At 44.4% G+C, this 10652-nt stretch overlaps 1 protein-coding gene across 1 annotated transcript; it reads right to left on the bottom strand.

Annotated features, from left to right (window-relative positions):
- Nucleotides 1-8953: 8953 nt before the first annotated feature.
- LOC143283864 (uncharacterized) lies at nucleotides 8954-9856 on the bottom strand. Its single transcript, XM_076590243.1, has one exon. The coding sequence runs from the start codon at nucleotides 9854-9856 to the stop codon at nucleotides 8954-8956; it is 903 nt and encodes a 300-aa protein (XP_076446358.1).
- Between the last annotated feature and the right edge of the window lie 796 nt (nucleotides 9857-10652).

Genomic DNA, 10652 nt, shown 5'->3' with positions numbered 1-10652 from the left:
ATTCTAGACCAGTCTCTTTCCTTCCAACAGCACATTTCGAATATCTGTAAACTTGCCTGTTTGGACAGTTCTATCCGCCACTATCTCTCAACCGATGCAACTAAGACACTTGTATGAGCTCTGGTTCTCTCAAGATTGGATTACTGCAACTCTCTTTGGCCGGCCTTCCCAAATATCTGTTAGACAGACTTCAACGAATGCAGAATAACGCTGCCAGACTCATTTGCAGAGCTTCTAATTTGAGCATGTTCTCCTCTCCTTCAGTCTCTCCACTGGTTGCCTGTTTCTGATCGAATCGACTATCCACTCTCACCTTTTCTGCAGTATGCGGATCTGGCCCCAAGTATCTTTCTGAACTCCTCCATATATGTACTCCGTCTCGCCGGCTCCGTTCTTCCTCTGGTACTCAACTTATCTCAGGATACCTCACGTCAGAAGGAAGACCTATTGATACATATCGTTTTCTTTTCAATCGCCAAAGACGTGGAACAAGTTCGCTCATAACCTCCTCCATTCTGATTCCCGTGCATCTTTTAAATCTGGTCTCAAAACTCACCTCTTCCCTCAGTAATAAATTCAGTTGTGGCAACTCCGCTTCATTTGCGTGAGCTGTGCTTGACTATGTTTGTATACATATGTATGTGTACATTAATACATGAATGTGTGTGTGTGTGTGTGTGTGTGTGTGTGTGTGTGTGTGTGTGTGTGTGTGTGTGCAGGTTTTAGTCACATTTTGGCGTGTGTATGTAACATTGATGTAATGTGCTATGCAAACAAAAGTATTTTTTGTTAAGCACCTAGAGCAGGTTTCTGGATAGTGCGCTACGTATAAGTGTCCATGATCATTATCATTATTATCATTATCAAATATAGCGTCGTTGCCGTTGTCGTCAACACAGTCTTTGATACTTTTATAAATTTGTTTTCTCTAAGATATGGGTGTACATCTCAAGTGGAATCCATTTCCGGTCACCTAAAACAAGTTGTATTTCAACCGGTGTAAAAACTACTTAGATCTTAGTGTAGTGCAGTGTATTGTATTGTAGTGTAGTGCAGTGTTGTGCAGTGTAGTGTAGTGTAGTGTAGTGTAGTGTATCGCATCGCATCGTGTCGTATCGTATCGTATCATATTGCTTTGTGTTGTATTGTTATTGCATTGTATTGTGTTGCATTGCTTTACATTGTTATAGCATTGCGTTCCTTTGCATTCCATTGTATTGTATTGTATCCATTCTTCCTCTTCTTCTTATTATTATCACTATTATTATTACTATTGTTGTTGTCTTTTTGTGGACGCCCAGAAAGCTACAATGTTTCTTTTTTGTGTGTGTGTTTGTAACACGATAAATCGATGCGTGGGTTATTTTTCATATGTATTTTTCATAGTTTGAAATACATCCACCTTAATAACGCCCCCACTGAGTAGAAACCTCTCGCTCACACCGATGGCGGAAGTGGAGAAGAGGAGAGGAGAGGGGAGGGGAGGGGAGGGGAGGAGGAGGGACCACACAGCCAATCAGTGACGTTCACCAAAGGCCCCGGATGTTCTTTCTTTGCCTCACTGCAGCTCTCGATTCATTGTGTGCTTCCCCCCACCCCCCCTCACAGTGTTTCTCCCCCCGATTCCCCCTTCCCAAAGAGCCGTGACGAATGCCCAGCAGTGATCCCAGCTCGCGTTGACGACCTGAAGGCGTGAGGGGACAAGGGGGGTGAGAGATGTCCCAGACAATGGTTGACCCTTGGGGACTAGGGATGACGGTGCTGAAGGGTGGGGGTGGGGCTGGGGGAGGGAGGGGGGGGGGAGGGGGCATGGGGAGGTTAAGCCGCAGCGTCAGCCCTCCCTCACAGTCCTGCAGACCTCAGGGACGTGGGATTAGATCAGTGGTGCACTGTTGTCTTGGTCGTTAGGCACGCTGAGCGTTGTTGTTTGTTGAACCTGGTGGTGGTGGTGGCAGTGGTGGTTAAACTGTCGTTTCACGCTTCCTGTCGTTGACTCATTCATTCTCTCTCCGCTCTGTGTCTGTCTCTGTCTCTCTCCATTTGTTTTTGTTTATCTCTCTCTCTCTCTCTCTCTCGCTCTCTCTCTCTCCCTCCCTCCCTCCCTCTGTGTGTGTGTGTGTGTGTGTGTGTGTGTGTGTGTCCCCGTCTCTCTGCCTCTCTCTATATATCTCTCTGAGCACGCCGTCCTGTCTTTGTTTTGGTATCCTTCATTTTCTTTCGAAAAATAAAAAAAAAAGTAGAGAGAGAGAGAGAGAGAGAGAGAGAGAGAGAGAGAGAGAGAGAGAGAGAGAGAGAGAGAGAGAGAGATCCAAACATTAAAGAGAATAGGATAGGGGGAATAATCATAGAAATGAATTGTCAATGATATAAGTACGCTGAAATAAAAGAACAGTACCACTGGCCTGTTTGTCCTGGTGACAGGAGCTGCACGTGACTCATGCACGTGTTCTTTGGTTCCTTTCCATGAACTCCCCGAACAAGGAGCACGAGAGTTGACAACAGTATACACTCTCTTGTAGGTCTGTCTGCGGCATGATGATGTTGATATGCACCACGTCGTGAAAGGTCATGTCCTGATCTGTAAAGATGATTCATATGTCTAATTATTTGTTTATCTATTGATTTATTTATTCATTTATTCTAAAGCGTTTTGTTTTCTTTTTCATTCATTATTCAATTTAATCAAATTTTAGAATTTCCTAAATTTGATGGAACATCATTGCAGTGACAAAGTATATCATAAGTATATCATATGATTCACCAAAACGCGGCGAAAGACAATGATGAAATAAAAACAGGACCCCACAGCCTTTTTCAGCCATGGGAGCAGAGAAGTCTTATCCACTGTGTGTGGGGCATAGCAAGGAGGTGAGGGAGGGGGGAGGTCCAACCCTCTCCTTTCGCCGTTTTAACTCTCTCCATACGAACGGCGAAAGAGAAGACGTTAACAGCGTTTCACCCCAATTACCACCATCAAAGTATTGCAAGTGGAAGGCTCTCATACTGAAGAGGTGAATGTTGACAAAGAATACCACAATTCTGACGACGGAAGCTAAAGGTTGGGTCATTGAGACACCCACTGGACATCCGAGGGGTCTGTGTAGAGGAGAAGAGAGGACTGGCCGTACTGAGTGAGTTAACCTTCGCTAACCGCAGTCAGGTACACAATCACACATGGGTGGAGTGAGGAAAAACGGAGTAAACTGCCTTCTCCAAGGACATAACACCATGCCCGAAACGGGGCCTCGAACCTTGATCACTGGTGGAGCACAGGATCAGAAGTCCAACGCTTTGCCGATTCTACCATGGCGACTCCGCTACAACAGAGTATAAAAAAGAATGAAATATAGCTTTGGAAGGCCGCGAACAGAAAGCTGACGCTCATGGCATTACCAGACAATGCTGGCTGTGTGGAACAGACAGCAGTGTCAGTTCAGCAGTAGTCATGCGATCCGTGCTGATCACCGGTTTGTGGCAGATAGCATCACGCCATTTGACAACGCCACCACACAGCCGTGTATTCTAAATGTCGTACCGCTATCCACGCATTGTTTACAAATCAGCAGCAACCTCTGTCCGTGTATTCAAGAACTGCGAAAGACCAGGAACTACTACCACTCAGCTGTCAAACCTTTTTTCTTTTTTTTTCAGAGATCTCAGCGACGTCCTATCCGCTCATTTTATCTGTCGTCCCGTGTTCCTCCCCCCTTGTTCAGAGGCTGGGTAAAGGGGTTTAACCTTAATCTGGAAAGACCTGCTGAAGACACGACTCGCGTCAACGTGAATCCCGACTCTTGTGGAGACAGAGGAACGGTGTCGTCCCGTTTTACCTATTCTCCATTCGCCTGTCATCAATTTCGTGATGCCGATTCCTCTAATTCCATGTTCCACAATGTGGTCAGCTGCTGTGTGTGTTTGTGTATGTGTGTGCGCGCGCGCGCGCGTGTGTGTGTGGGGGTGATGGGGGGTGGTTTGTAGATATAGAAATGGAGAGAGAGAGAGACAGGCTCAGTAGGCAAAACGAGAACGGCAGGTGGGCAAAACGGAACCGAGTCATATCAATGAGGATGGCGGCACGTTCAAAGAGTAGGTGAAACGGGAGTGGACGAGTCGGACCTGCTGCCTTGTCACATGATAAAATGTGTATTTTGCTGCTGTTGGACACTTCATACTGATGACGGAGACAGACAGAGACAAAGAAGAAGAAGAAGTACTGTGTGTGCTGTTCGAACTTCAAAGGAAAAAAGGTGACTTCGCAACGAATACCAGCCACGAACCGATTGCAAAGAGCGTGGCGATCTCAGAATCACTTCTTGAACTGAACTGAAGGACCGCACCCTCAGTGGCGATGATATTCCTTCACTTTTTACAAGGTCTTCAAAACAGGCACGGTATGTGTCATTTTGAATGGAATATTCATTTTTATGTTTCAAAATATATTTGTTTCAATTCAACAGCCAAGCCAAAGAATGGTTTGGGTCTGATTTCTCAAAGAGGGATGATTATACTGTCTTCATTTCTCACACACTTATCTGGCTAATGTTTGAATCCAAAAGCACAATTAAACCTTTAAAACGGAGAATTACAGTACATCAGCTGGCTGGTCTTTTTCAACTTCCAGTCACCAATATTGTATCATTCAACTGGATTTGTGTGTGTGTGTGTGGTTTGTTTTTTGTTTGTTTGTTTGTGTTTTTGTTTGTTTGTTTGTTTTTGTGGTCACATTCTTAGCTGTGATATTTATTCAGCACAGATATATGCATCTCTGACACATAGTATAAAACTGAAACAAATACTACAAAGCATTTGCATTATACAACATTTATCAGCGCATACTTCTTTCAAGTGGAAATGCTTGCACATTTTCAGAAAGTGCTGTAACAATGATACTGAGACAGTGAGATCCTTGCTACTTCCACAGGCAATGTGAATGTTTACACACCACACACACACACACACACACACACACACACCACACACACACACACACACACAGATAGAATTGGCATAGTTATTGTTGCAAATTTAAACAACTCATTGGCTTGAGATTCTGCACATGCATAATGCAGTGAATAGATCCGACACATTTTGGGGGTTGTATGGAGTTTGACTGAAAATGTGTAACTAAAACAAATGCCATAACATTCAAGCGATAATTATATATTATTTTCTTTTTTTGTCACAGCTGTCAGATGTGCAAGTCCAAGAAGATATCACTGCTACTTCTGCATCAGCAGTAGAAACCAATGCTGCTGTCAGTAAACTGAGTAATTTTACAAAATTTAATAAATTTGGGAGTGAAAGTATGTAATGATCTGACAGCTTTGCTTCCCCCTTTTCACCAATCTGACACTGACACAGTGAAAGATGACTTATTAGGGCCTGAAGACGGTTTTGTAATAAAATTTAGACTGAAGGGGGGTTACAGTTGTGGGTGTCAATTTGTAGAGTGTGTGTGTGTGTGTTAGTTGAGAGCGGATTGATTCAGAAGGATCATTGGTATTGACAAATTGTGTAACAAAGTCGGGTTATCATCTGCGTATGGAGATTTTTGTTAAAGCTTTCTTCTTGGGAATTGTGGAGTTTGAATGCTCCTGATATTTTTTTCTTCATACTGATGTGAACAAATATTGCAACTGTTTATATACTGTTATATTTATGTGATATAATGTTGATTTATATGCAGTACATACATTACTTGTATACGAGAGATAATTTGATTTCAACAGCCAAAGCTTATACCCACTGCTTGCTAATGATACTAATCATATGGTGCATTTAAATAAGATATAATGTTGATTTATATGCAGTACATACATTACTTGTATGCGAGAGATAATTTATTTCAACAGCCAAAGCTTATACCCACTGCTTGCTAATGATACTGATCATATGGTGCATTTAAATAAGACTTCAGAAACAGTAGCTGTAATTTTTCTTCTCTTTTTTTCTTCTTCTTCTTCTCTTTGAGGGAGAAAGGTGGGGAGGTGCAGTGTGCTTCAAACCAGTTGAGATATCACTGATCATGGAAAAAAAAAAATCAAAACTTTGTAAATATAGACACTGCACTTCAATACAGATATCTCTCTCTCTCTCTCTCTCTCTCACACACACACACACACACACACACACATGCACAACATTCAAAACTAAATGGTGCTCACATCATAAATAACTCAGATTGTTTAGACAAGTGTTCATTATTTAGCATTTAGGTATGAATGAATGCAACAAAACAATAAAATAAAATATCTTGCTTATCAAAGTGATTTTCTTCAAGTCTGTTTGTGTTTGACTCAGACCTGTTTACACTGCATTTTGTAAACAGTCCAAATTTGATTAGCAATAAACAAATGAAATATATATATATTTATGATTTTTTTTTTAATACCGGAAATAAAAAAAATGGGAGGTGGGACATGCAAATGTAAATAAATGCAAATATTTACGCTAAGAATTTACAGCACTACCAGTTTCTAAAAAATGGCATCAAGGAAAAAGCTGGTATGTATGTGTTAATCCTTTGGCCAGTTGTTGGATACAATGAACTTACAGGTTTCCATAAAAGAAATACATATTTTAACCTGGTGAAAGTACAGACATATCCATTTTGGGTAAACAGGCCAGCTGATTGTACCAGACTGGTGTGTCTGAATGTCTGGGAGTCTTGAGAAGACTGATCAATGCATGTCATTTGTAATGATGTATGAGTGAGTACTGCATGCACACATCCTGCACCATAAGATGAAATCATTCTTTACTTGCAGTCAATCATCAATACAACTGTGATGAAACACACATGAATCAGTCTTGATGATTATCATCTTTAATCAAATTCCATGCACAGCTCCACCACTCTTCTCCCCACAATTTCCATGCTAAACTGCACCACTCATTTCCCCACAAATTTCCATGCTCAGCTCCAACACTCTCCTCCCCACGATATATATATATATATATATATATATACATACATATATATATATATATATATATATATATATATATATATATATATCAAAGCTACTTCAATAAAAAAAAAAGAAGTAATGTGATAGAAAAGCCAGAAAAAGATCAAATTCATTGGAACAGCACTGGCCATTTTCTCAAGTCTTAGATCTGTTTTTAGAAGGCACACTCTCTATCTCTCTCTCTCTCACTTACTAATACTATATAGCAACAATATGAAATGCTGGAATGTATATAGATTCAGAATGAATGGATCACAAACAGAAGCGATATTTTTTTTCTTCATTTAACTTGTTAAAAATCTGCGTGAGGCTGATGTCGCTGTGACAGCAGAAATCTCTCTGTGACAGCAGGAACTGACTTGACTTCGCCTTCTTGTTTCTGGTTCAGCGAAAATTGAAAGTTTTTGCACGACGAACAAGATCAACTTTCGCGCCACTTATCAGTTGTCCGTTCTTTTTTAAATACTCTTTCGGGGTAATCCTGCAGTTTAGAATACTAAACTCAGGGGGCCGTTCAAATGAAAAAATAGAGGTTGTTTTAGACTGACCTTGATGCGCTGAGTCGAATGCAACCCTCAGCTAAGCTCTACGGCCACTCCTTGTCAATGAAACAGAGACATAATAAATAGTAAACTCAGTCGGTCACTTCCCGAGCAACTATCGGCGAGCCATTTTGATTGCTGGTGACGTGGTGTTTACGTCAAAATGGCGTGCAGGTCGGGAAGGAGTACTACTTACCGTGCATTTGATCCAGTTTCGTGGCAAAAGGAGTGGTCTTAGAGCTTAGCTGAGGGTTGCATTCGACTCAGCGCATCGAAGTCAGTCTAAAACACCTTCTACTTTTTCATTTTAACGGCCCCTGAGTTTAGTATTCTAAACTGCAGGATTACCCTCTTTCGGTTCTTTAACTTTAATGGAGTCAAGCGCACTTTCAGTTTCAGTAGACAAGAGTCGCCATGTTGCCTTATCCGGACGTCCCAGGGTGAAGGGGCTGAACTTTTCACTGACTTCCGGTTTCCTAACGAACCAGGTCTATACACATTCTGTGATGACAAGTTCAACAGTTTACGTCACAAAGAGAGGGGAGAGGGAAGGGTGTGTGTGTGTGTTGGGGGGGGGGGGGGGGGGGTACTTGAAAGAGAGACCGCCGTACTGGAATGTTCCGACAGTCAGCACGGGGATCGCGGCAGACATCACATAACCGCACTGTTTCAACGACTGGGCCGGGTCCTCAAAGACTGGACTTTGGACGGAGCGGGAAGGGAGATAAGAAGGAGGGGAGGGGGGGGGGGGGCGAAGGGATGGGGAGGGAAGAGGGACAGAGTGTGGGTGGTGGGTGGTGACACTGCTGGCACATTATAACAAGTGAAGTAGCAACAGTTGTAGTAGTAGCGGTAGTAGAAGCAGCAGCAGTAGTAGTGGTGGTCGAAGCAGCAGCAGCAGCATTGGAGTGACAATTCCAGATAAAACGATGTGATATTAGCCGGTATGGTGTGTATGTGTCCACAGAAACATTCTCTCCTTTTTTTTTTTTAAGAAACAGGCAATATACTGGTAGGTATTTATTCGTTTGTTGTGTGATGTTTTTGTTTTTTTTTTTGTTTTTTTTTATGGCAGTTTCTCTGTGAATGGCTGTCTGTCGTTTGTTCTGTCTGTCTGCCTGTCTTTCTGATGATTATCTCCCATCTCTTGCGTCTCTTCCTCTATCTGTGAATGTCTTCTTTCTTCCAGACCATCTCCGTTTTCATCTTTGTCACTCATTCTTTCTCTCTCTCTGTGTGTGTGTGTGTGTGTGTGTGTGTGTGTGTGTGTGTGTGTGTGTGTGTGTCCTCTCTCTCTCTCTTCCCTCCCCCTTAACTGTTTATGTGCCCAAGGCCGAAAAACATTAAAACATGTCATTCTCTCTGTCTGCCTGTCTGTCTCTCACTCTCTCTCTCTGTGTCTGTCTCTGTCTATCTGTCTCTGTCTGTCTCTCTTTCCAGTCAGTGAAACAACCGATTCACCGCAGTGGCGTTGCACTTGCCCTGTGCCTCATCCCAGAACCAGTGCCCGAAGGCCTTGGCCCGTCCCCGCTTGCCGTCCTTGCCGACCACCCAGTTGTTGTTGATGAGCACGGGACAGGACTCCCGCCGCTTCTTCTCCGGCAGACTGTACCACTTGCCGTCCGGGAACTGCGCGTCAGGGACATAGCTGATGTTGATGCCCGCATACTGCTTCCTGGCGAGTCTGGTGAAATACCGCTGCTCGTTATCGGCCTCGGACACCCTGTCTGTGTTGCCGAGCTTTTTGAAAGAGGCGACCAGCTGATCCAGATCGTCCGTCAGCTTCCGCCAGAACTGCACGGTGGTCGGGGTTGGGTGGAGCAGCAGGAAGCCCGAAGCGACGACGATCGGCTTGACGGTGTTGACCCGGGTGCCTACGATGTCCGCCGCGGCGTGGAAGGGCTGCAGGAAGGGCAGCGGGTCCTTCAGCCACAGGCAGTCCACCTCGAACAGCAGCAGCGGTACCCCGGCCTCCAGCAGGCGGAGGATGAAGCGAGTGCGCTCCGTCATCATTCGCACGTGCCCCGCCCTGCTGTAGTTGCGGAAGCCCGAGAACTGCGGGGGGTCCATAGCCACGACGGACACCTCGGGCCACAGACACTTGAGCCGCTGCCCCGTGGTGACATCCGTGGTCAGGAAGAGCACGTGCCGGTGCACGTCCAGGGGCGCCGTGTTGCAGCCCCAGCTGGCGGCAAAGTCGAAATAGGCGTCGTTGATCATGCAGAGCATGACCGCTCCGTGCCGCAGCTGGATCCTTCTGGCCACCTGCACCAGAGGGCTGACGTGGGTCATGTTGATGACTCTGAAGTCTCCTTCTTCGGCCTTCATCGCTTCCGTGTCCATGGTTCTGAGTTCTTCAGACTTGTTTGCTTCTCCTTTGTGAGTTCTAATGCAGTCCGAAGTATCAGGGTGCTTGTGAAACTGGGGGTAGAAGGCGAAGAAAGCCACAAAAAGACATGCAGCCACGCAAACAAGCCAAGTTTTCGGTAATTTCATGTTTTCTTTGATGGTGATTTTCTACTTCTGTCTGTCTTTCTTTCTTTATTCACGTCCTTCCGTATTTATTTATCACACAACCAACAACTACTCAAGAGGGAGCAACAGTGAACTAAAGCTGTGAACCGATAATGGCAGAGTAAGCAGTTACAGTTACTGTGCTTCAATTCTTTTAGACAGTAAGTGACTGATAGATGGCAGACATGCTTGTTCTCTTTCCCTTCCTCAAAACCTTCAACACATGATTTGATCAGCGCGTGCACCAATGCATGCAGTGTGCATAGTCAGTGTCCTTCTCAGTGAGGTGAACACAGAAGTGCAAGCAGTTGGACTCCCGGCCGTTCCCCCAATATGTCCGCGTGGTTTTTGGCACCAGCTGATCAAGAAGACAGAGACTCTGACTTTGACACGCAACAGATGGGCCAGGAGGAATCTGGTGAACAGTTCTGTGCGGCAACCCAGTGACTCTTCACAGAGCTGCGAGAGGAGGATGATTAAGAGATCCTGAAGCGAAAGCCGCGTTTCACGTGCTACTGTGTGGTGACGTCAGCAATGAGAGTGTGGACAGACTGCTGTACACGTGGGACGATCCAAGGCAGACCTACAACATGGCAAAGAGGGAAGAAAAGGACTGTTTAATGTC

Source organism: Babylonia areolata, chromosome 7 (assembly GCF_041734735.1).
Source record: "Babylonia areolata isolate BAREFJ2019XMU chromosome 7, ASM4173473v1, whole genome shotgun sequence".
Classification (NCBI taxonomy): domain Eukaryota; kingdom Metazoa; phylum Mollusca; class Gastropoda; order Neogastropoda; family Buccinidae; genus Babylonia; species Babylonia areolata.
Note: the sequence above shows the minus strand (reverse complement) of the source record. Positions and strands in the feature narration are given on the sequence as shown.

What these genes read in the sequence shown, in the direction of transcription:
- LOC143283864 (XM_076590243.1), bottom strand. Translation starts at nt 9,856, where the DNA reads ATGGACACGGAAGCGATGAAGGCCGAAGAAGGAGACTTCAGAGTCATC.